This window comes from Schistocerca gregaria, chromosome 6 (genome assembly GCF_023897955.1).
Source record: "Schistocerca gregaria isolate iqSchGreg1 chromosome 6, iqSchGreg1.2, whole genome shotgun sequence".
Taxonomy (NCBI): domain Eukaryota; kingdom Metazoa; phylum Arthropoda; class Insecta; order Orthoptera; family Acrididae; genus Schistocerca; species Schistocerca gregaria.
In genome coordinates this window covers 274,691,647-274,719,599 of record NC_064925.1, presented here as the reverse complement: position 1 = coordinate 274,719,599, position 27,953 = coordinate 274,691,647, and the positions used below count along the sequence as shown (strand labels likewise).

At 38.7% G+C, this 27,953-nt stretch overlaps 1 protein-coding gene across 5 annotated transcripts in view; it reads right to left on the bottom strand.

Annotated features, from left to right (window-relative positions):
• The window catches only part of LOC126277965 (lipase 1-like), a 251,818-nt gene that overhangs the window by 10,232 nt on the left and 213,633 nt on the right, over positions 1–27,953 (bottom strand). For 4 of the 5 annotated variants that reach the window (XM_049977613.1, XM_049977610.1, XM_049977614.1 and 1 more), the window contains one exon: positions 8,617–8,759. In XM_049977613.1, coding sequence (XP_049833570.1) covers positions 8,617–8,759 — 143 coding nt within the window. Of the gene's footprint in view, positions 1–7,659; positions 7,730–8,616; positions 8,760–27,953 lie in introns of all 5 variants that reach the window. The other variant, XM_049977612.1, reaches the window with a different exon arrangement.

Sequence of the window (27,953 nt, the reverse complement as noted above, 5' to 3'; positions counted from 1 at the left end):
AATGCGCTGATGCATGTTGTCAGGCATTGTCGGTGGCTCATGATAGCAAATATCCTTCAACTTTCTCCACAGAAAGAAATCCGCAGATGTCAGATCTGGTGAACGTGCGGACCATGGTATTGTGCTTCGAAAACCAATCCACCTGTCATGAAATATGCTATTCAGTACCACTTCAACCGCACGCGAGCTATGTGCCACACATCATCATGTTGGAAGTACATCGCCATTCTGTCATGCAGTGAAACATCTTGTAGTAACATCGGTAGAACATTACCTAGGAAATCAGCATACATTGCACCATTTAGATTGCCACTGATAAAATGGGGGCCAATTATCTGTCCACGCATAATGCCACACCATACATTAACCCACCGAGGTCACTGATGTTCCATTTGTCGCAGCAATCATGGATTTTCCGTTGCTGAATAGTGCATTTTATGCCGGTTTACATTATCACTGTTGGTGAATGATGCTTCGTCACTAAATAGAATGCGTGCAAAAAATCTGTCATTGTCCCGTAATATCTCTTGTGCCCAGTGGCAGAACTGTACACGACGTTCAAAGTCATCGCCATGCAATTCCTGGTGCATAGAAATATGGTACGGGTGCAATCGATGTTATGTAGCATTCTCAACACCGATGTTTTTGAGATTCCTGATTCTCATGCAATTTCTCTGCTACTGATGTGCGGATTAGCCATGACAGCAGCTAAAACACCTACTTGGGCATCATCGTTTGCTGCAGGTCGTGGTTGATGTTTCGCATGAGGCTGAACACTTCCTGTTTCCTTAAATAACGTAACTATCTGGCAAATGATCCTGACACCATGATGTTGTCCAGGATACCGAGCAGCATACATAGCACACGCCCATTGGGCATTTTGATCACAATAGCCATACATCAACATGATATTGACCTTTTCCGTAATTGGTAAACGGTGCATTTTAACACAGGTAATGTATCACGAAGCAAATACCGTCCACACATGTGAAATGTTACGTGATACCACGTATTTATATGTTTGTGACTATTACAGTGTCATCTATCACAAAGCGAAAAAAGTGGTCCAACTAAAACATTCATATTTCTTTACGTACTACACGAATATGTAATAAAAAATGGGGGTTCCTATTTTTAAAAGACACAGTTGATATCTGTTTGACCTATGGCAGCACCATCTAGCAGGCCAACCATAGCGCCGTCTGGTTTTCCCCTTCAAGCTAGACAAGTTTTGTTCTTTGTAGTTTTTTCGTTTGATGCTTGTTTCATGAGATATTTGGTTCAGTCAGTATCAATGGACCACCCTGTATACTGTCTCCAATTTGCATAATCGAGGTATGATTTTAAAGTCTTAATCATTTCTCCATTTACTAGCCTGACTACTTTCAGTGGGACTCAGCTTTATTTTTGCAAATATTCATACCGTCAATAGTAAGTCTCTGGCCACCATGGGTCAGAGATACGATACAATAAGCTCACCAGACAAAAAATTTGTCATCACAGTGCTCTGGCACATTGTTAAGCCTTTACAGATAGTGCAATGATTAACTCATATGGTCAACTGCTTGTGCACTGCCTCTAAGTGAGCATAAGGAAGAAGCAATCAGTGAGACATTTATTTTTCAAATGCATATTGCACTTAAATGTGGGTAATGTGAGTGGCCAAGCGGTTCTAGGCGCTACAGTCTGGAACCGCACGACCGCTACGGTCGCAGGTTCGAATCCTGCCTCGGGCATGGATGTGTGTGATGTTCTTAGGTTGGTTATGTTTAAATAGTTCTAAGTTCTAGGGGACTGATGACCTTAGAAGTTTTTTTTTTTTTTTGTGGGTAATGTGAGGACATGATGGAGTGACAAAAAGGGACAGTTATATTTGGCCATGCCTAAGGCAATATGGTATGTGACGCTTCTCAATAATTATTGATGTTTTGTGGTAAACAGTTCAATGTGTATACAAGCAGAGCTGTAACACACTAGGTCACGAAATGTGATGTCAGAATTGTGGTTGGAAAAAGATCCTACAGAGGAACCAGAGACAAGTTTCATGGTTTATGAATCAGAATTGCTTCCAAACCAAACAAGAATAGCTGCAGGAAGTCTGATAATGAAAGAACATTGTGACAAGAACTGCTTGCAATGAACATTTGGCATTGGTCACCTCGCAAGATGCTATTGCTCACACAGGCACATAGAAATGACAGCAGCAAAGTTCATCAGACTGGAAGAATATGTGACTGGTTTTCTGAACACTTCACCACCCTATAAATCTTGACTGGCTTGCAAAATCAGCTGACATGAACTATACAGAAAAACTGTGGGACGTGTTGGAACAGGGGGTAAAATGCCAACATAAACATCCTTACATTTTGTAGAGTTACGCAATAAAATCTTCGAGTGGCTTAACCTGAATATGACGTACCTGCACAACCTAATGGACTCACTTTCTAACAAAATCCAGGCAGTTTTCAAGTCAATGGATGTAATTATGCGGTATTATATGATGCTAGTAGTGATGACAAATTTTTTTCAAATAACCTTATTTTATTAATAATGACACTGCTCACTTTCCCTTGGTCTGCAAGAATGTTGCAAGATCATAAGCATTGTGAAGACTTGGAGTGACTCAACCACAGCACTGATGTTCTTTGGAGACCTAGTGCTGCTAGAAGAGGAAAAGATGACTGTGATAATGTAGAGAGAAGACTTTTTGTGGACTGGCCGCAAAGCCTGCCACCTGCCTCTACTGCAGTGTGGTCTAGCTCAGTGATGAAGAAAGATTGCACTAAATAATTTAACATTAGATATGAGTTATTCAGAAAATTATTTTTCTTTTGATACACATGTCAAGTTGATTAAATTATTCTTTTGAAAGTCATCATAATTAATTTAATTATATGCTATGAGACTCATTTTCCCCCACAATTTGCGATCACTGTCAGCTTGCTTAACCAGCTGACTATGGGCTTATGGGGGATGGATGAATTTTCTGGGTCCTACTTTGATTAATTCTACAATACCACAAGATGACAAATACTGGCAGAGGCTAGCCAGACATTAGTTTCAAATTCAGCCCATGGCTACTTGCCTCAGAAAGTCTCGAGACTGCCACCTGTTTTTGCAGAAGTTTCCACTTCAGCAGCAATCTCAACCTCTAAGCTGTGGTAACCAGAGGGACAGTTAGGTTGGCTGTATGGCAATTATCTTAATGGTGGAAGCTTACTGTGTTGTGTTGAACACTGCTCAGCCACAAAAGTGATGATCACCCAGTTGTGATTAATTGATCAAGTTGAGTGAACATGAGCAGTTATGACAGTCATGAGCTCAGGACCAGCCGTCCTCCTTGTATCAGCGAGTATGCTTGGTGCACCGTATGCTGCCATGGACTGTTCTGCTTGCGAGATAGCAGGTACTAAATTCATCTCAAAATTCACATATACTGCTATAGTTATAAAGGTAATGACTCAGTATGCAGTAAACCGGGCACTATTTAAGATTATATCAGAATAGTTGTTTGAAGCTGCCTTCCTGGGCTTCCACTTCCTTTCATGCTACAGAACAAAGTTCCCTATCTACACTCCTGGAAATGGAAAAAAGAACACATTGACACCGGTGTGTCAGACCCACCATACTTGCTCCGGACACTGCGAGAGGGCTGTACACACTGCGAGAGGGCTGTACAAGCAATGATCACACGCATGGCACAGCGGACACACCAGGAACCGCGGTGTTGGCCGTCGAATGGCGCTAGCTGCGCAGCATTTGTGCACTGCCGCCGTCAGTGTCAGCCAGTTTGCCGTGGCATACGGAGCTCCATCGCAGTCTTTAACACTGGTAGCATGCCGCGACAGCGTGGACGTGAACCGTATGTGCAGTTGACGGACTTTGAGCGAGGGCGTATAGTGGGCATGCGGGAGGCCGGGTGGACGTACCGCCGAATTGCTCAACACGTGGGGCGTGAGGTCTCCACAGTACATCGATGTTGTCGCCAGTGGTCGGCGGAAGGTGCACGTGCCCGTCGACCTGGGACCGGACCGCAGCGATGCACGGATGCACGCCAAGACCGTAGGATCCTACGCAGTGCCGTAGGGGAGCGCACCGCCACTTCCCAGCAAATTAGGGACACTGTTGCTCCTGAGGTATCGGCGAGGACCATTCGCAACCGTCTCCATGAAGCTGGGCTACGGTCCCGCACACCGTTAGGCCGTCTTCCGCTCACGCCGCAACATCGTGCAGTCCGCCTCCAGTGGTGTCCCGACAGGCGTGAATGGAGGGACGAATGGAGACGTGTCGTCTTCAGCGATGAGAGTCGCTACTGCCTTGGTGCCAATGATGGTCGTATGCGTGTTTGGCGCCGTGCAGGTGAGCGCCACAATCAGGACTGCATACGACCGAGGCACACAGGGCCAACACCCGGCATCATGGTGTGGGGAGCGATCTCCTACACTGGCCGTACACCTCTGGTGATCGTCGAGGGGACACTGAATAGTGCACGGTACATCCAAACCGTCATCGAACCCATCGTTCTACCATTCCTAGACCGGCAAGGGAACTTGCTGTTCCAACAGGACAATGCACGTCCGCATGTATCCCGTGCCACCCAACGTGCTCTAGAAGGTGTAAGTCAACTACCCTGGCCAGCAAGATCTCCGGATCTGTCCCCCATTGAGCATGTTTGGGACTGGATGAAGCGTCGTTTCACGCGGTCTGCACGTCCAGCACGAACGCTGGTCCAACTGAGGCGCCAGGTGGAAATGGCATGGCAAGCCGTTCCACAGGACTACATCCAGCATCTCTACGATCGTCTCCATGGGAGAATAGCAGCCTGCATTGCTGCGAAAGGTGGATATACACTGTACTAGTGCCGACATTGTGCATGATCTGTTGCCTGTGTCTATGTGCCTGTGGTTCTGTCAGTGTGATCATGTGATGTATCTGACCCCAGGAATGTGTGAATAAAGTTTCCCCTTCCTGGGACAATGAATTCACGGTGTTCTTATTTCAATTTCCAGGAGTGTATATTTTATATTCGTGTCCTGAAGCAAGAAGCCATATGACCTGGCTTTCATAATTTTATGATTCTACTCGTGTATTAGGTACCTCACCAATTCATTATGTGTTATTGGAGGAACTATACAGTAGATCTTACCACAATAGACACATTTTCTCTTGTCTATAGGTTCCCTTTATTTTCTTGCTATTATGTTAACTAACTATCAACTGAACCCATGCTAAAAGAAAATTAGTTTCAGTACCAGCCAAGATTGGGACAGCAGCCAACAGGTAGGTGAATGACAATTCTCACCACTTTAAGGGAAACATTTTGCCACTTCTCTTCAAATTAACATTCATTGGTATTCACGTCATTGGTTTCAACAGCCAACAATAAGTACATGTGATTCTCTTCTTTCATATGTTTATTACTGAAGGCTTCATGCACACTGGTGAGACAAGCTGTTCATAGAAAATTTGTATGCAATGTTCCTTATCTGAGCTATCTGTGGGCTAACGTTGCTGATGACTAGTCTCTTCACAAACTGATGACTTCCAAAGAATGGAAAACCATGATGTCTGTGACAATGACAAATAGTGTGGCCATGATTATGGAATATTTGACTCAAAAGAACAGAAAGGAAAAAATGGAGGAATGAGAACTGGATGAAAAATAAGTTGGTGGAGATAACATATAACTGACAATTACATAACATCCAAAGTTAATGTGCTGATTAAAACTGCCATATAATTAGATAATTATATTACTGTTATTGGCAAATGTCTTTGGCATGTGCTAAGAAATCAGTATGTAATGAAATTTAAATTATGTGAAAAAATAGCTATCATATGCAATAATACGATACACTATAGAGATAAATGTATTTTGGAACATAGTTTGTCCTCTGAAATTCAAATGCCACTGGTGATGGGCATGCACATGATACCAGTCAGGCAATAAATAAATGAAAGTAAGCCTTACTCGGTAGCTTACATCAATGTACATGAGTTCATGTATATAAAGACAAGCATCATCATCAACCATTTGATACTCAATGCTGAATAAAGGCCCAATCTTGACTTATCATGCATACAGTCAACAACTATAAGCATCATCATTGTGCCTGCTCATTTCATAATGTCATCTACCCACCTTCCTTTATGTTGTCAAGTATTTTCTTGTCTACTGGAGTCCAGCAAAGAGCTCCCTTGTCTGTCTAGCATCCATTTGCTTGGCTATATCCCTTTACATCTACTCATATCTGTTAGTCATTTTTAGGTATTCTTTTCCAGTGTGTTTCCAAATCAATCTGTTTAGTTTTCATGTCTCTTCTGGTTGTTCCTACCATGTATTTCTCCATTACTCACTGGGAACCCCACAGTTTTTAAAACCGGTTTTCCATTAAAAGTCTCATTTCTTTTCCTATCAGTCCAGTCACTATCTTTAACAGCCCCAAATTTTGACTTCATAGATAATTTGTACTATTTTTGCTTTATGATATTGATTACATATCATTTTAGAAGCATAGTGATTGATTTTCAGGCCTACTTTCAAACTTACTTTAGTAGGTTCTTCCATTCATTGTTGAAGGTTATTTGCTTGAGAGAGAAACAGTACAGTACCAGCAGTACTGTGCACTTCAAATATCTTCTATTAACATGTATTCCTTATTTTTCTTACCAGTTTAATGATACGAAAACTTTCTCTAGATCTTCTGAGAATAGTATTAGTGGCATAAAATTTCCTTATCTGATACTTCTTTCAGTTTTGAATTTCTCATTATCCTGATATAGTCTAATGGAAGCTGTAGCATTGGATGTATTTATTCTTCAGTATACTAACATTGGCTGAAGCAATACATAGTTTCTTAGCATTGTCAAAACTGAGTCAAAAGCCTGCTCAAACTTTCTGAATCCTAGGCAAATGGTTTTTTGATACACATTTTTCTATTGTATTACTTTGTTCACAATTTACAAATGGTCCAGTGTGGTGTATCCACTTCTAAAGGCAGCTCATTTTAGGCTTGGTTAGAATCTAACTTTTTTCCATGTACCTGGTGATAATTTTTGTCAGTACTTTGAATACTATGAAGAGGATTCAGATAGGTATACAGTTTGTATTTATTTAAATATTTTATGGAAGTTCATTAAACCCATATATCTGCAAATTTCTTTGTGTAAATTTATGTCTATGTGTTGCAACTGCCATTGTATCATCCACTTTTTTTTTCTTTTTTTTTTTTGCTCATGCGCAACAATTGATGTTTCACAGTAGAAATAGAGAATCGCTTGAGTAGCACTTTTATTTGATATTAGTATGCTGATTCTTCACTTTTGTTTTAAAGTATCACTCTGGGATGCTACACTTCTACACTTTTAACAGGCCGTAGTGGCCAATCAAAGTTTCATCAAGTATGACAACTTCATACACACTGTCAAATCAACCTCTGTCGAATTTTTACTGCCAGATACATACTACTTTCCCATTCAGTGGACGGAAGCAGGACTCAGTCAGAAATTATCTTTATGAGTAGCAAATATGCATGAATACTTGCCTGTACTGCTACCATCCCAATATTGAGAGCTGCTTTTCATGCTCAGTATTCTAAAGAGTCACTATAGTGCCAATATTGAACTTGAAGGTCTTAATTTTTTATTCTAATTGCTTACTTTGGCTCTTGAAGCAACAGGTTCCCAACAATACTCAACAGCCTCTCTGCACATTAATTTGGTTTTGAACCTGAAGTCAAATAATGATGTACAATAAATCCATTATTAACAGCTTCATAACAAACAGCATAATGGCTCACACTTCTGATTAAAGGACATCTTCTAAACATAGCCTGCACTGGAAATGTACTTTAATAAATATCTTAAAGCTGTGGAACATCTATCTTCCAAGATTTTCACTCCCTACTGAATATCCTTACCTATCAATGAAGAACACAAGTGTTGAACTCTCACACTACTCAGTGAATGTGAACAGCTCTCAACCAGTCAGCTGCACTACACATAAGCACCAGATGCCATATTTGGTAACAGCTAAAAATTGTATGATACTTAGTAACAGTTTTTATGACAGTTAAATATGTGATGTGTACATGTGAAATTAACATGTTATTGTCACATAAAGAGAACATGAAAGATCAAGATTTAATTTTTTGTATGCTGTACTTGTTAAACCATGTTATCAGGCTGTCTTTCATCTCATTTGAGTCAAGTATGACATGCATCATCATTCCTATGTAATATACATCAAAAGAGACATAATATATCACTGATAATAAAAACTGTGAGCATTATCTCCATTCGTCTAGAACAAAGCATCATCTTTCCTATAACCTGGAATTAGATGTCCAGTTAAATGTTAATTTTCTCTCTAATATAAATGTTTGGCAATGATAAATGCACAATCTGTTAATAAAAAATTGTCACTAAATCTTTATTCAGAGCAAATAAATGAAATGTTGCAATTTATTATTAAATCTTCAGTAATGTGAAGTAAGTACCTGTACTTAGTAACACAACATTATAGTAAAATTATAATGATACAGAGAAACAAATATATAGTAATCTAATGACAGCTTAGACATTAAAACTAATGTGTAACAGATCCAGATAGCTTACCTTACGGGTTACTGTTGTATCTTTGTGGCCATAATGGATCGAAATGGGTGCTGTTATCTGGCTGAGATCAAACAGAGGTGGTTCTGGCTGACCATATTGTTTCATGTTGTCCTCTTCTCCATAATCATACATTCTAAACTGGCCTACGAGAAAGAGAATAATATTTAAAAGTATATGATCTAATTTTTATTCTGAAATTTACTAGTCACTTAATATTAGTTAGTTGTTAACACGACAAGCAAACCAGCTCATAATAGATTGAATGGTTCATGGGAATTTTGCTGGATGGTGTCTGCTGCTCTTCATCTTTAGGTACTACTGACACATTGATGAGGTGGTTTGCCAGTTTATTCACTGGGTCAATAGAAAAGCACAGGTGCCAAGGGGTGGGACTTCAATGTCTTTGTAGATGAATCACCAAAGACATCAAATCCAGAGCTTCTTGCCAGAGAATTGGGCCATGGTCTTCATAAGCACAGCATGGGAAAAGTGCCACTGCAAGCCACAGACCTAGTGAATGCATGCAGGCAAGTAGTTTATGCCCCGCTGAACTGTCCCAGCTTAGATTCTCCATTTGTGTTGACTCAGTTCATTTGTCTGTGGCTGATAATGCTGTTATGCCACCAGTGCTGGTTTCCATGCTTCGCTGAGTTAAAATCCAGTGTTTGTTAATTAAGTCATTAGTTATAAGGGGGTTGACAAAAATATGGAAACATCAAAAACACAAAATCTTACCATGCACAATATGGTTTAGGAAAGTTTTTGGCATTCAAAATAGCTTCTACTCATCCCAAATTGGATAAATACAAGACCTGCACAGTTTTCAGTGGAATCGCATACCATTCTTCCTGCAAAATACGGACAATTTCAAGGTAACAATGATGGACATGGATAACAATCATTCACCCTTCTCTCCAAAGAAGACAACTAAGGCTCAATAATGTAGGGACCTGGTGACTATGACGGCCAGGGGGGATGCAACAATTCACAAAACCTGTTCTGGATGATGCGAGCTGTGTGGACAGAGGCCTGTTGTCTTGGAACACGGCATCACTATTGGGGAACAAACACTGTACCAAAAGATGGACATGACCAACCAAAATGGTCGCATAATCCTTGGCAGTAATGAAGTCTTGCAGAGGAACCACAGGGCCCATGAAATACCATGATATGGCTGCCTAAATCATCACTGAATTCCTGCCATGTTTCATTCTTGGGACATAATCTCAGCCAGAGATTGGAAACAGTGTGACGCAAGACTCATCCGACTAAATGTTTCTCCTACTGCTACAAAGTGCTGGTTTCATAGCTTCAGCACCTTGTTGCCCTGTAACAGGAGTTTGCTTCACTTGAAACTATATGGGTCCAGAGGCCTATTCAAGTCTCAAAGACCTATGGTATATAACTGCAGACTGAAATGAAAATGAAAATGTGTACCAAAGCCAGGATTCAAGCCTGGGTCTCCTGTTAACCACTACACCAACCTAGTACAGTGCCTTTTTTGGATTGAGATGGAAAGTATGTTAGGGTAGTCCCTGCATTTATGCAAAACCACTGTGCCGGGTTGGTGTAGTGGTTAATGCATCTGCCTAGTGAACAGGAGACTCGGGTTAAAATCCTGGTCTTGGTACAAAGTTTCATTTGTCACTTCAAAGTTTCAGTAACTTACCAAACGAAAGCATTGGTACGTTGATAGAAACAATAACAAACACAAACTCATACACAAATTTCAAGGTTTCAGAACCCAAGGTTGCTCCATCAGGAAAGAGGGAAGGAGAGGGAAAGACGGAAGGATGTGGGTTTTAAGGGAGAGGTTAAGGAGTCATTCCGATCCCAGGAGCGGAAAGACTTACCTTTGGGGGAGAAAAGGATATGTATACACTCGCACACACACACATATCCATCCGCACATAAACACACATAGGCAGACATATGTAAATGCAAAGAGGTTGGGCAGAGATGTCAATCGAGGCGGAAGTACAGAGGCAAAGATGATGTTGAATGACAGGTGAGGTACGTGCGGCGGCAACTTAAAATTAGCTGAGGTTGAGGCCTGGTGGGTAACAGGAAGAGAGAATATATTGAAGGACAAGTTCCAACATTCCAAGTGGGAAAAATATATCTAAAAATAAAGTTGATATGACTTACCAAACAAAAGCGCTGGCAGGTCGATAGATACACAAACATACACACAAAGTTCAAGCTTTCGCAACCAACGGTTGCTTCTTCAGGAAAGAGGGAAGGAGAGGGAAAGACGAAAGGATGTGGGTTTTAAGGGAGAGGGTAAGGAGTCATTCCAATCCCGGGAGCGGAAAGACTTACCTTAAGGGGAAAAAAAGGACAGGTATACACTCGCACACACACACACACACACACACACACACACATATCCATCCGCACATACACAGACACAAGCAAGCATTTGTAAAGGCCGCTCCAGGAATTGGAATGACTCCTTACCCTCTCCCTTAAAACTCACATCCTTTTATCTTTCCCTCTCCTTCCCTCTTTCCTGACGAAGTAACCATGGGTTGCGAAAGCTTGAATTTTGTGTGTATGTTTGTGTTTGTTTGTGTGTCTATCAACCTGCCAGCGCTTGTGTTTGGTAAGTCACATCATCTTTGTTTTTAGAGCGGAAAGACTTACCTTATGGGGAAAAAAGGATAGGTATACACACACACACACACACACACACACACACACACACACACACACACACACACATCCATCCATACAAATACAGACACAAGCAGACATATTTAAAGGCAAAAACTTACCTTAGGGGGAAAAAAGGATAGGTATATACTCGCACGCGCGCGCGCGCGCGCGCACACACACACACACACACACACACACACACACACACACAAATACAGACACAAGCAGACATATTTAAAGGCAAAGAGTTTGCCTTTAAATATGTCTGCTTGTGTCTGTATTTGTGTGTGTGTGTGTGTGTGTGTGTGTGTGTGTGTGTGTGTGTGTGTGTGCCTTTAAATATGTCTGCTTGTGTCTGTATATGTATGGATGGATATGTGTGTGTGTGTGTGTGTGTGTGTATGTGTGTGTGTGTGTGTGTGTGGGTGTGTGCGCGCACGCGATTATATACCTATCATTTTTTCCCTCTAAGGTAAGTCTTTCCGCTCCCGGGATTGGAATGACCCCTTACTCTCTCCCTTAAAACCCACATCCTTTCATCTTTCCCTCTCCTTCCCTCTTTCCTGAAGAAGCAACTGTTGGTTGCGAAAGCTAGTAATTTTGTGTGTGTGTTTGTGTGTTATTTTATTGTGTCTGTCTACCGGCGCTTTCCCGCTTGGTAAGTCTTGGAATCTTTGTTTTTAATATATTTTTCCCATGTGGAAGTTACTTTCTAATATATATATCAGTCATGATGATTCAACACACACTTTCATCCACATTGTGACCTAGCGAATGATATTTCTCTACTGTATTTTACATGAATCTTTAATACGATCACTCTCGAAACACCAACACTTCAGCTATGTTGGTTATGGAAGCACTCACCATACGAGTACCAATAATTACATTCGAATTCATATAGTGCCAACATAATGCATTCTCAACAACACAGAACATTTTTCTGACCAAAACTGACACTTACAATGCATTGAGGACTCATGGTCAAATACAACAGCACAATCTGCAGGCTCGACTAGCATCTGCATTTATGTTCAAGCATGCATTTTTCATGGTATTTCCATATTTTTGTCCAATATGTGTATGTATTTCAGTTGCTTCATTAAAGACGAAGTCCCAGTACAGAGAGGCAGCTGAGAGGATCTTGGTCAATCCATAGTTCATGTCATGCCCTATGTCAAGACAGTGTTCAGCAACAGCAGATTTTCTGTTACCCAGTCTGGTGTGAAGTCACACCAGTTTTGGATCACCCAGAAAAATCTACTGTTGCTGAACTTTTCTTGACATGGGGCATGCCATGGGCTATGGGGAGACCAAGATCTTCTCATCTGCCTCCATTTACTGGGACTCCATCATGAAATAAACAATTGAAATATGTGTAACTAATGACTTAATTAACAGACACACAGGATTTCAACTCAGCAATAGAAGGGAATTGGGATATGCAGCACTATGGCATCGTCAGGTGCAGACAAATGAATCCAGTGAGTCAACATAGATGGGGTATCTAAGCCAGGACAGTTAAGCTGGGCACCAGCTACTATCCCTTGTCCACATGCCAGTTCCATGGCTTGCAACCCCAATTTTCCCACACTGTGCTTGCTAAGACCCATTTCCCCAGCAGGGGGTTCTGGATGTCGACTTCATCTGTGATGATGTTATAGCCCCATCCCTCAGTGCCTGCACTTTTCTAGTGGACAAGCACACCACAACACCAATGTGCCAGTAGCACCTGAAGATGACCCTCACCTGTCTCGTGGAATTATTTTGCAGTTTACACATAACCATGTTGCAATGCCCATGAACTATTGTAAGGGCACAGATGTGTTGGTTAACATTTTGGGGGTTTTCTGAAACAACTGTATCCTTAGCAGTTCATAAAATTCAGTAATCATCATTCATAACTGGCATTCAGCTAAGTTTAAGCAGCATTATTATTGCTAGTTAAGCTACTGGGGTGATTCTATGTTTTCTGGGGTTGGACTTTTATGTTTGAGATACTCCCGGGGAATCACACATAAGTGAAACATGTCCATTTGATAAGTTACAGTCATCACAATGAGTCACTCAGCGACTACATGTCAAAGTCCTTGGTTTTAGTCAACACAGATCTAAGAATGCATAGTGAAGAAGAGAGTAGCCTGAAGACAAATTTGTCAGACAAGATGTTTTTGTGACGTGACTAAGTTGTAATCTGAGTTGTACATGGAGTTTGAGCTGTAGTCTGGCCAATAAACCGGATTGTGTCCAGAGTACATACCCTGTTATTCCTCATAGTAAAAGTAGCTTTCCAGGAAGAGGAGGTGGAGGAAGTGGAGGTTCTGCCTGCTACTGTATAAAAACATACTTTGAAATGGAACACATCCTTACATGTAGTGACTGTGTTTTTGAAAACTGCAAAACAATGTATGAAAAAACTCTAAATACTGAAATAAAGTTCCCACCCTGACAACATACGGAGATGAAAGAAAATGAGAAGAAAGCAAAAGAGAATCATACAGTGGCAGCCATCAAAGAGGTGATGACATTAGTGAAAAAAAGCAGAGATAATGATGATGAAAATAAACAAAATTACGAGGAGAATATATGAACACATGGACAAATACAACACCGGTGCAGTGAGAATTGTGGTGTATCATTAACAACTGTGCAATATAAACCTTCCAAATTAAAGATGGCTGAATCTAATAAATTATTAACAAAATCAGTGAATTCAAGTTGACTGTGTGAAAGTAATTTAACACCAAATACGAAAAAATTGGTTTGCCAATTATAATAAACAAGCAGTATAGGCAAATAAACAGGTATAAGGAAACCTTCATAACAACATATCAAGGAGATTTCATGAAAAATAACTACCTCAATGATGCCAAGACATGTTTCAGAAGGTCATTTACCAATTACAACACACATTTTCAAGTTAGCAGCAAGAGTGACTTCTGTTGAGAAGAGCTGGCGACTACAGGTATGACCACTCACCGCCATCACACCCACTTACTTCAGCCATGGTTAGCAGAACTCATCAAGAGCCATCCCTCTGTACTTAGGCCTACACTGCACTGCACTACTCCAACAACTGGGACTTAGCTGCATACAGTAGCAGCAGCCACCACTGAACATGGCTGACTATCTAATAGGTCACAAACAGTTATATTGTGAACAGCTGTGAACATTATTTAAATTTCCTATCAATAAGTTAAGTGTAACTTGCGCTGAAGCCTATCATGAAGTGTATACGTATCCAAGTAGTGACTTTAAGGAATATTGCATAGATGTTTTGGTATTCATGTTAATTAATAATGCACAATATGCACACTTTGTAAAACAGTTCACCATATTTGGTGCAGAGATTACTAATAAGAGAAACAATATACATCTATTTCCAGATATTACATAAAATTAAGTGGATATTTTGATGATTATTGATTAGTAGCAGTATGTATAGCAAACACAGCTGTTATGGATAATCAGTTAACGCTCAAAATATTATTGTAAAGCATGATACAACAATTTCATCAATTAAATTCTAATATAGAAAGCAGATTCAACCAAGTAGATGAAATATTGTCTCAAATTAGGGGAAAGATCGATATATTAGAACACAAGATTAGATATGATATTCAAAAATGTTGAAGAAATGGATTCTCTACTAGAAAAAGTAGAAGACAAACTAGACATGAAACTGGAACACACGCATATTCATAAATCAATGCATGACGAGTTGCTTAAAAGAATTAACATTTTAGAAAGGGAGTTTTTAGAAACAAAAACTAGTTTATAAAAATGGTAAATATAGATGTGATTTCAATGAGCTAGAGCCCGGAATACAAAGGTTATAAAATATAAAAAAAATCAAGGGAGAACAAGGTACAGGCTCATAATAAGTGTTCACTGAAAGACAGTCCCATTTCATCATTCACTACAGTACCATTAGCAATGACTTCAATGTCAAGCAATATGGAACATACTTTTATCAATAATATACAAGTAAGCCCATAAGAAACAGTGCACTAATTTTAGGCTGCACAGATCATAATGAAAGAGACAGACATCAGGAAGAGTCAACTAAAATTAGATTAAATTATAATTCATATGAAGATTTTACAGCCATGTTTGACAAAGGTATAAATCATGAATTCCTTAAATTAACACCATCTGGTGACTTACACTCTGTTTTGCTCTTGAAAGCATTTAACAAGACAACTGGGCTGACTATCATAAAATTAGATTTGTAATAAATCACCTAACAGGAGAAGCAGCACAGTTCTAAGGCCATATTTAAATCAAGATACTGGAGCAAGGGATCCCAGAAAAAAACTTTGTTTAGAGTTATTGGGAGCAAAACCTTACAACAACAATGACTGGAAAGTCTGTAGGGAATCGCTCGAGTAACAGCTGAACACAGCTAAGTACTTAGACAACCCATTTCAAGAGTAACATCTCTTAGTGGTATTTATTGGTAATTACAAGTCATCTACAATTGAGAGTATGATATAAATGAGTAAGAAAAGAGTGGCGAAGATAAATAAGCTCTTTGAATACCTTGATCTGATAGACCTAACATATCACCAGTTGGATAGGTGGAATAGCAACTATAATTTAATGTACAATAACAACGCATGTAGAAATAACAGTAAGGGAAATACAGGACCAATGAATACCAAAAGTCATAACAATGAACGCCAAGTAATAGGTAAGATTAGATTTGATTAGTTTCAGTTTTCATTCTACAGACCCAAAAATGAGATGATTCTTATTGGTGTGGGACATGTCAGAAAGCGTAACATAAAAAATGTAGAGCATTCGATTATAATATTCACTTTCCTGAGCATTTGTCAGGAGATTGTGAGATATGTGCATACATTGCAGTAAACCAGAACTACTGGTATTTACAGAATTAATACACTGTTAACATGAAACATTCACTTTAAGTAAATTTATAATACACAAGATACCTAACTTGACTGTTATGAGCAACTGCTATTAAAACTGAAATCTAATAGATGTTTTTACTTAGCTGGTCTAACTGTCCCTGTTAAGATATTCTTCTACAGAGAAGGAGTTGCCTAGAAAAAGGCTTTCAAATTGTACTTTATCTGAAACCAAGTTTTTAGTGGTTTCTGGCAATTTATTGAAAATGTATGTTGCTGAATATAGAACCCCTTTTGGATGAAACTGAATGATTTTAAGTCTCTATGTAGATTGTTACTATCCCTAGTATAGATACTATGTACTGAGTTGTTGGTTGGAAATAGAGTCATATTATTTCCAACAAAATTCATTAAGGAATAAATATACTGAGAAGCAGTGACTAGAATACCCAGTTCCTTGAACAGCTTTGTACATTGAATTTACACCTTAAGTGCATCTTATTATATGCTTGTGCTCTCTTAAAAGCATTTACTCAGTTTGATGAGTTACCAAAGAATATGATCCCACATGCGTAATAGAATGAAAGTAAGCAAAGTATGAAAGTTTTTTGTATTTATATCTCCTACATCTGACATTTGTATGGTAAATACAAACTTTTTTGGGTGCTTCAGCAATTCTGTGATTTAGCCTTCCCAACTGAATTTATTATTGAGTTGTAATCACAGAAATTTAACACTGTCAACATCTTCTATCTGCATGTCTTCATAAGTTACACACATGAGGGTGGACATCTCTTACAGCTTCCGAACTGCTTATAGCGAGTCTTTTCAAAGATTAGTGACAGTGAATTAGCTTTAAACCATTTATAATGTCAGTCACATTTTGATTAGCAGTCATTTCTAAATCCATACATGACTTGCTATTTTTTGCACTGTTTGTATCATCTGCATACAAAACAAACTTAGTATCCGGCAATGTAACAGGTGAGAGGTCATCGATGTAGGACTTGCATTTGGGAGGACAATGGTTCAAACCTGCGTCCGACCATCCTGACTTAAGTTTTCCATGGTTTCTGTAAATCACTTAAGACAAATGCTGGAATGGTCCCTTTGAAAGGGCATGACCGCATTCTTTCCCCATTCTTCCCAATCTGTACTTGTGCTCTGTTTCTAATGATCTTGTTGTTGACAGGACATTAAAAGCTAATGTCTTCCTCCTCCTCATTAATGTACACAAGAAAAAGCAATGATCACAAGGTGGAATCTTGAGGAACATCACTTGTAATTAATTCCCAATCAGATGAAGACTGATTGCTTACTCCTCAGGTATTTTACAATGACACCCTTTATTTTTTGTTAGTTAAGTAACTTTGCCCCAGCAGGCCATGAAGGCCCAATGGGATTCCCTGGCTGCTGTGTAATCCTCAACCCACAGGTGTCACAGGATGCAGATATGGAGGGGCATGTGGACTGCAGACTATTCTCTTGGCCGTATGTCAGTTTCCAGACCAGAGCCACTATTTCTCAGTTAAGTAGCTCCTCAATCAATTTTGCTTCACAAGGTATGAGTGCACCCCGCTTGTCAACAGTGCTTGACAGACCAGATGGTTACCCATGCTAACTCTTGCCCAGCCCAGCAGTGCTTAACTTCGGTGATCTGATGGGAACCAGTGTTACGAGTGTGGAAAGACCAGTGGCATTAGTTGGATACCACTTTAACCATTTTTCAGCACTTAAGAGAATGCTGTGATTCACAGAGTCAAAGGTTTTTGACAGATCACAGAAAATGCAGTAGCCTCTAAGAAAAAGTGGAGGGGTAGTGGAAACAATAGAGCCCAGTTCAGTAGGATTTTTGGCAATAATACCAATACTACAGAGAGGGAAAACTAGTTAGCTTCTGTGGATGGACTCCCCAGAAGCAAATGAAAATGAGCCACATCAAATAACTCACACCTTTTAAGATACAACAATGAGATTATTGCAAGTGACTTATTACAGGAAACTAAACAACAAATTAAAGGATGTATTTGACCAAAACTAAAAGTCACAACAGAAAATGTTCCAGTAAACATAATTTGAGATTCAGGTAGTGGCGTGAGTGTAATAGACAAAAACCTTCTAGAACAGAATAACATACTGCAGTGTTTTCCAGCATTTTGAGTATGTGGATACAAGATAACAAGATAATAGGAGTCGCAGGGACCAATGGCGAACTAACACAAACAGAGGTATTAGTGAGATTTAGTGTTGATAAATGTACATTTAATACCCAATTTTACTTATTGTAGGATTAAATGTCACTACAATTCTAGGTATTGATCAGTTGTCTGAGCAAGGCATTGTATTAGATTTCAGGAAAAGGATTTTAACATTCACTTATGGGAAAGGCACAGAATTAATGACACTCTCTTTGAATCAGTTATGTTGCAGAAATATAAAATAGCACTCATAGCAGAAATGACTTTAGACAACTATAAGAAAAGGCCATATACTATTTATAATAAACAGATAAATAAAAAGGACATTGAAGCTAATATTATCAAATTCTCAGGACTTGGAATCAAACAGAAGTCATTTCTTGCAATGAAAGGATTATACAGGAAATTTCTATCTAGTAATGTATTAAATGCAACGCATAAAATGGCCCTCCTCAAAAACAAAACACTTTGGAAGTAGACACCAGACTGTAGTGCAGAATTATTAAAATTCAGAAGCCATGTAGCGTCAACACCATTGTTATTACAGTTACATTTTGCTTACCTTTCCTTAGCCCTGCTAATTAAGCACAAAGACAGTTTCTCCACGAGACCAGAACTCACGAAAGATTGTATGTTAATGCTAAAGGTAGAATCTCACAAATTATTTTTTGTGAAACTTTACCCAATACTGGTAGCAACAAAAGAGTCAACAAGACAGGGATTAAAAAAGGATGATTGCATGGAATGTTATAGAAAATTCTAAAATCCTTTCCAACAGTCAATTGGCATTTGTTAAAAAAATATATTAACCCCAGTCATTGAGGAGTTATTGACAAAATTTACAAGGACAAAATATATCAGTACAATGGACTTTTCAATTGGTTATTGGCAAATACCACTACACATAGATTCTAGAAAATATGCTCCAGTCCTGTCTGAAGACAAATCATGTATTTCAAACTGTTTCTGTTCCAGTGTTCATCAGAGCCTTAGACAACATGATAGGGTTTAACTTACAAGACTTGGCTTTAATCTATTTTGGAGATATAGTAGTCATATCTATAACTAGGATGAACACCTTCAATCAATCAATCAATCAGATATTAGATCAGGGAATAATGATAAAACTTTCAAAATCAGAGATTGTTAGGAGCAAAGTCAAATTTTTGAGTCATATATAGAGTGCAGATGGAGACACACAATATCCACATTGGTTAGATGCAATAACGCATTGCCCCAAATTGATGAATAAGATGTAATACAAGTTATTTCTTGGAATAATAGGATGATACAGGCAATTTCTATCTAGTAATTAAATGCCACATGTAAGATGGGCCTACTCAAAAAACATAACACCTTGGAAATGAACACCAGCCTGTAGTACTGAATTCTTAAACCTGAAATGCCATATACCTTCAACACCATTGTTAATAACCCCAGATTTTGACCTATATTTCCATTTGATAACAGACACATCAGACTATGGTCTAGGAGCTCATTTGTATCAACAAAAATATATATGCCAGGGAATAGAACATTAATCCTTTCATTCAGAAGCTGAATGCTAATACAACATAAAGAAACTATAGAATCACTGAAAAAAGATACTAGCCATTGCGTGGGCATTTAAAAAAATTTAAATATTTATTAGTTGAACATCAAACAATAGTACACAGCAACCATAGCACATTAACATTTCTATTAAAGATTAAACTCTTTCATACCAGACATATAGAGTGGCCAAGGTCCTACAGCAATTTAAATTTCTATACACCATGTGAAGGAAAATGAAAACTTAGTGTGAGATGCTCAGTGATAACCAGTGTTAATCCTGCTGAAAATTTTATCACCAATACCTGCCTGTCAGTAGTAGGTGAGAATGTGGCATAAAGTAGCTAATTAATTAGACATAGTGTCAATACTCATGGTTAATTTACACACTCACAGCAGACTATGAGGGCATGTGGTATTGTTATGGCGTATTAAGCTCAGTGGCTCCTTTGTGGCATTGTTTGAATGGAGCAGTCTGTGGCCCAGAAACAGGTTCCATTCATTCACTTATAACTACTTATTATCAAAATGTAAGCACAACCTCCCCCCATGAACCATGGACCTTGCCGTTGGTGGGGAGGCTTGCGTGCCTCAGCAATACAGATAGCCATACCGTAGGTACTGTGAACGGTTGAAAGCAAGGGGAAACTACAGCTGTAATTTTTCCCAAGGGCATGCAGCTTTACTGTATGGTTAATGATGATGGCGTTCTCTTGGGTAAAATATTCTGGGGGTAAAATAGTCCCCCATTCGGATCTTCAGGCAGAGACTACTCAAGAGGACGTCATTATCAGGAGAAAGAAAACTGGCGTTCTACGGATCAGAGCGTGGAATGTCAGGTCCCTTAATCGGGCAGGTAGGATAGAAAATTTAAAAAGGGAAATGGATAGGTTAAAGTTAGATATAGTGGGAATTAGTGAAGTTCGGTGGCAGGAGGAACAAGACTTTTTGTCAGGTGAATACAGGGCTATAAATACATAGTCAAATAGGGGTAATGCAGGAGTAGGTTTAATAATGAATAAAAAAAATAGGAATGCGGGTAAACTACTACAAACAGCATAGTGAATGCATTATTATGCCCAAGATAGACACAAAGCCCACGCCTACTACAGTTGTACAAGTTTATATGCCAACTAGCTCTGCAGATGACGAAGAAATTGAAGAAATGTATGATGAAATGAAAGAAATTATTCAGATAGTGAAGGGAGATGAAATTTTAATAGTCATGGGTGACTCAAATTCAGTAGTAGGAAAAGGGAGAGAAGGAAACATAGTAGATGAATATGGATTGGGGGTAAGAAATGAAAGAGGAAGCCGCCTGGTAGAATTTTGTGCAGAGCATAACTTAATCATAGCTAACACTTGGTTCAAGAATAATGAAAGAAGGATGTATACATGGAAGAACCCTGGAGATACTAAAAGGTATCAGATAGATTATATAATGGTAAGACAGAGATTTAGGAACCAGGTTTTAAATTGTAAGACATTTCCAGGGGCAGATGTGGACTCTGACCACAATCTATTGGTTATGAACTGTAGATTAAAACTGAGGAAACTGCAAAAAGGTGGGAATTTAAGGAGATAGGACCTGGATAAACTGACTAAACCAGAGGTTGTACAGAGTTTCAGGGAGAGCGTAAGGGAACAAATGGCAGGAATGGGGGAAAGAAATACAGTAGAAGAAGAATGGGTAGCTTTGAGGGATGAAGTAGTGAAGCGAGCAGAGGATCAAGTAGGTAAAAAGACTAGGGCTAGTAGAAATCCTTGGGTAGCAGAAGAAATATTGAATTTAATTGATGAAAAGAGAACATATAAAAATGCAGTAAATGAAGCAGGCAAAAATGAATACAAACGTCTCAAAAATGAGATCGACAGGAAGTGCAAAATGGCTAAGCAGGGATGGCTAGAGGATAAATGTAAGGTTGCAGAGGCTTATCTCACTAGGGGTAAGATAGATACTACCTACAGGAAAATTAAGGAGACCTTTAGAGAAAAGGGAACCACTTGTATGAATATCAGGAGCTCAGATGGAAACCCAGTTCTAAGCAAAGAAGGGAAAGCAGAAAGCTGGAAGGAGTATATAGAGGGTCTATACAAGGGCGATGTACTTGAGGACAATATTATGGAAATGGAAGAGGATGTAGATGAAGATGAAATGGGAGATATGATACTGCGTGAAAAGTTCGACAGAGCACTGAAAGACCTGAGTCAAAACAAGGCCCCCGGAGTAGACAGCATTCCATTAGAACTACTGACAGCCTTGGGAGAGCCAGTCCTGACAAAACTCTACCATCTGGTGAACAAGATGTATGAGACAGGCGAAATACCCTCAGACTTCAAGAAGAATATAATAATCCCAATCCCAAAGAAAGCAGGTGTTGACAGATGTGAAAATTGCCGAACTATCAGTTAAATAAGTCATACTAATGTGAATTCTTTACAGGTGAATGGAAGACCTAGTAGAAGCCGACTTTGGGTAAGATCAGTTTGGATTCCGCAGAAATATTGGAACACGTGAGGCAATACTGACCCTACGGCTTATCTTAGAAGCTAGATTAAGGAAGGGCAAACCTGTGTTTCTAACATTTGTAGACTTAGAGAAAGCTTTTGACAATGTTGACTGGAATTCTAAAGGTGGCAGGAGTAAAATAGAGGGAACAAAAGGCTATTTACAATTTGTATAGAAACCAAATGGCAGTTATAAGAGTTGAGGGGCATGAAATGGAAGCAGTGGTTGGGAAGGTAGCGAGGCAGGGTTGTAGCCTCTCCCTGATGTTATTCAATCTGTATATTGAGCAAGCAGTGAAGGAAACAAAAGAAAAATTCAGTGTAGGTATTAAAATCCATGGAGAAGAAATAAAAACTTTGAGGTTCGCAGATGACATTGTAATTCCGTCAGAGACAGCAAAGGACTTGGAAGAGCAGTTGAACGGAATGGATGATGTCTTGAAGGGAGGATATAAGATGAACGTCAACAAAAGCAAAACGAGGATAATGGAATGTAGTTGAATTAAGTCGGGTGATGTTAAGGGTATTAGATTAGGAAATGAGACACTTAAAGTAGTAAAGGAGATTTGCTATTTGGGGAGCAAAGTAACTGATGATGGTCAGAGTAGAGAGGATATAAAATGTAGACTGGCAATGGGAAGGAAAGCGTTTCTGAAGAAGAGAAATTTGTTAACATCGAGTATTGATTTAAGTGTTAGGAAGTCGTTTCTGAAAGTATTTGTATGGAGTGTAGCCATGAATGGAGGTAAAACATGGACGATAAATAGTTTAGACAAAAAGAGAATAGAAGCTTTCGAAATGTGGTGCTACAGAAGAATGCTGAAGATTAGATGGGTAGATCACATAACTAATGAGGAGGTGTTGAATAGGATTGGGGAGAAGAGAAGTTTGTGGCACAACTTGACTAGAAGAAGGGATCAGTTGGTAGGACATGTTCTGAGGCATCAAGGGATCACCAATTTAGTATTGGGGGGCAGCGTGGAGGGTAAAAATCGTAGAGGGAGACCAAGAGATGAATACACCAAGCAGATTCAGAAGGATGTAGGTTGCAGTTGGTACTGGGAGATGAAGAAGCTTGCACAGATAGATTAGCATGGAGAGCTGCATCAAACCAGTCTCAGGACTGAAGACCACAACAACAACAACAACAACAAGCACAACCTTACACTGTGCACATACTTATCACATTCAGCAACACTACAAAGTTACACATAAGATAAGCTGAACACTCAAGCCTCCAAAGTGACACCCATTCAAAATGATGCACGTGTAATGAGCTACATACTCAGAGGCAGTAGCCTCCCTCCCCTTCTTAGAGGAAATTATATTCCCAGTAGAATGAATTGGCATTTGTTGTTGTTTTTATGCTCTCCATGTCACATCAACCGTTAGTGTAGACTGAAGTTTTGTATGGGAATAAAGTTACTGGAAAATTGTGCACATTTACACCTATAAAAATTACTTGTTGGAAATAGCAAATTAAAAAATTGAAACAATTGATAACTATAAACTACAATTACAAGTTTGGTAGCATGTGGGAATATGTTTGACATAATTTGAATACTCATTAATTTTAAACACAAGACCCTGCTAGTTTCCTGAAATCAGTCCCTGTTTCACTGAACAGATCACTTACCAATACCTTGACTAAAACTAGAGACAAAATATCAGAACTCATGCTGAAAGTCATACAAGTGTTTTGTATGTGTGATCAATTACTTTGAATCACCAACCAAGGTATTTATGATCAAGATGTTAAATTTTCAACAGACAATACATTTTTTAAACAATGAAAATCCAGGATGGAATAACAACAGTATTATGAATATGATAGACTACCTCTCACCATATAAGTGTATATTGAAAATATAGGCAAATAGGAAATGGAGGTAGTGTATTTGTCGCAGTAGACAAGAAACTCTGAGATAGAAATTGAAGCTGCATGTGAGATCAGTATCAGCAGTGGGCATAAAATGATAATTGGAACCTTCTATTGTCCACCAGATACATCTCCTGGTGTAACCATGAACTTTAGAGAAAACCTCAGTTCACTTGTATGTAAGTTCCCCAATCATATCGCAATCATCAGTGGAGACATTAATCATGCAACAATTAAATGGGAAAATTAAAGTTTTGTTAGAGGTGGGCATGATAGGACACCCTCTGAAACTTTATTAAATGCCTTATCTGAAAACCACTTAAAACAAGACAATTAGGAACCCCACTCAATGATGGAAATATATTGGATCTAATGGCAACAAATAGACCTGACCTCTTTGAATATGGCCATATTGAAATTAGTATCAGGGGACAACTAAAACAAGCAGAAAGATATATATGTTCAGTAAACTAGACAAAAAAATCAGTAAAGACATATTTCAGTAGGAACTTGAAACTTTCAGCACAGGGCAGGAGAATGTGAGGATCTCTGGCTCAAGATCAAAGGAATAGTTGACCTGCACTGGACAGATATGTACCTAGTAGGACAGTTGATAATGAGAGGAAACCTCGATGATATACAGTCACTGTAAAGAAACTTCATAACAAACAGATGCATAACAGATGTAGAACAAACTGTAGGGCTATTGATAGAGAGATGCTGGATAAAATGTGTTTGGCTGTCAAGAGTGGATGACTACTGTAGCAGAATATTGTTAAGTGATATTTCTCAGAACCCAAAGAAATTCTAGTCATATGAAAAGGCTGCTAGAGGCGCCAAAGTTAGTGTCCAGTCCACAGTGAACAAGCCAGGAATTGAAATTGAGGGTAACGAAGCAAAAGCTGAAATGCTTAACTCTATTTTCAAATATTCCTTTACAAAGGAGAAAAAAACAGAAGAACTAACTCAATTTAAACCTCGTACCACTGAAAAGATGAATGAAATAAGTATTAGTGTCAGTGGTGTTGAGGAACAGCTTTTGGTAGGGAGAACACAGTGTGCTATCTTGGTTGGAGAATCATTGTCAGATGTAGAGGTAACTTCTGGTTTGCCCCAGGGAAGTGTATTAGGACCTTTGCTGTTCATGTTGTATATGAATGACTTTGCAGACAATATTAATAGTAAAATCAGGCTTTTTGCAAATCATTATGCACTTATCTATATTGAAGTACTATTTGAGAGAGGTCGCATTAATATTCAGTCAGATTTTGATAAGATTTCAACTTTGTGTAGAGATTGGCAATTTGCTCTAAATGTTCAGAAATGTAAAATTTTGCAGTTCACAAAATGAAAAAAATGTAGTATCCTATCTGTAAATTGATGAGTCACTGTTGGAATCACCCAACTCATACAAACATCTGGGTCTAACACTTTGTAGGGATATGAAATGGAATGATCATATAGATTCAGTCACAGGTAAAGCAGGAGGTAGATTTCAGTTTATTGTTGGAGTACTGGGGAAGTGCAATCAGTCTACAAAGGAGATTGCTTACAAATCACTCATGTGACCAGTTCTAGAATATTGTTCAACTGTGTACCAGATGGGTCTAAGAGGGGCTATTAAACATATATAGATAAGGGTACCATGAATGGTTACAGGTCTTTTAATCTGTGGGAGAGTGTCACAGAGATACTGAAGGAACTGAACCGGCAGACTCTTGAAGACAGATGTAAACTATCCTGAGAAAGTCTATTAATGAAATTTCAAGAACCAGCATTAAATGATTACTCTAGGGATATACTACAACCCCCTACATATTGCCCACATTGGGATTGTGAGGGTAAGATTAGAATAATTACTGCATACACAAAGGCATTCAAACATTCTTCCTATCTCCATATGTGAACAGAACAGAAAGAAACTCTAATAACTAGTACAAAACCCACAGCCATGCACCCCACGGTGTTTTGCTGAGTATAGATATAAATGTAGATGTAGATAGAAGAGTTGCAGACAGGCACAATAAAGTATTTTGAAAGAAAGCCTTTTGGACAAAGGTTAACCATACAACAGACTTTTTGTTGTGGCTCTCTGACACAGCATATTCTCTATATTGGGGTAGCAATCTATCCTTTTCATAATACATTTTATTTTGTAGATATATGGACAATACACTCAAGATTTTCTCTTTCAAAATGTTATATATGTCTGGAACATTGATCTGTGTTTCTATTAATACCTCTGAGTATGGGCAGAGGAGTAAATGAAACATAAATGTCACAAATTACATTCATAAATTTATATTTTTTGCTTATGATGCTGATTTGGCAGCTTAGTCTCTGAATATCAAAGAAAATTTGAGCTTAATATCTCACCAATGTGCAAGGACAATAAACATTTTATCTTACAGGTATTGCTAAAAACTCATTAAATTCAGGGTGTTTCAAAATGAATATAGGGGTTTTAATGCTTTGTGGCATTTATTACATTGAACTTACAATTCTAAATAATACATTAAATGACAGAGTACCTCAAATAGTTTTGCTTGTATATCTGTGTGCAAAGGGAAGAATATGGATCAACCAAGTATGTGTCAAATGAGTGAAAGTCTTTCACACATAGCCCCAAGAAATCAGTTTGGCAGTCTAGTTGTGGATTAGCAATTCCAGTTGTGCCTGTGTGGAAACTTTTGAGGAGACACTTACAACTATGTCCTTGTCATTTGAAGATGTTACAGGCTAAAAGCATACAGATTATCATTCGTGGGCCAACTAAGCTATCAAAATGTTGCAGCTTGACTCTGAAGACTTTCTGGATTGTGTTGTCTTCAGTGATGAATCAATATTTCAACTAAGTGGAAATATAAACGCACACAATATACACGTTTGGGGGGTCGGCAAATACCCATGAGATAATACAGTTGCAATGAGACTCTCCTGAATGAATGTGTCTTGCACCATAACCTGGCGGGAAGTTGGCAGGTCTTTCTTTTTCAGTGAAGCAACTGTAACTGGTGTATCTTATCTTGATGTGCCAGAACTATGGGTCCTTCTTCAATTGGAAGAAGCTGAACCACAGATCTTTATTTGGCAACAAGATGGTATGCCAACTCACTGGTTTAATTCAATATGTGACTGATTAATTGATGTTGTACCTGACTGCTGTATTGGCTACAAGAGGCAGGATGACAGATCTCATTTTGCATGGCCTCCACATTCGCACACAATCTAATGCCATGCAGTTTTTGCATTTAGGGGTTCATATGGATCATGTGTAAGTGCCTCTGTTATTGTCTGATCTACCTGACTTTATAAACAGCATTTTTGGGACAATTGCTCCACACACAGTGATCAAGGTTTGGGAAGAAATTGCCTATCAATTCGAGGTATGATGAATGATGTTCCCTTGAACAAAAAACTGTTTGGGTTGCTGTGTCATTTGATATACTATTTATAATTATAGTTTGAATGAAATAAATGCTACAAAGCTTTAAAACCCATATATTCATTTTGAAACACCCTGTACCTTCTATCACTATCAAATAACAAAAGATGAATAATGATTTAACCAAAGTCATTGCAAACATATACCACTTAATTTGATTAATACTTACTGATTTTTTTGTTTTTGTTTCAGAGATATGGCATCAGATCTGCAACATTCTGATAAAA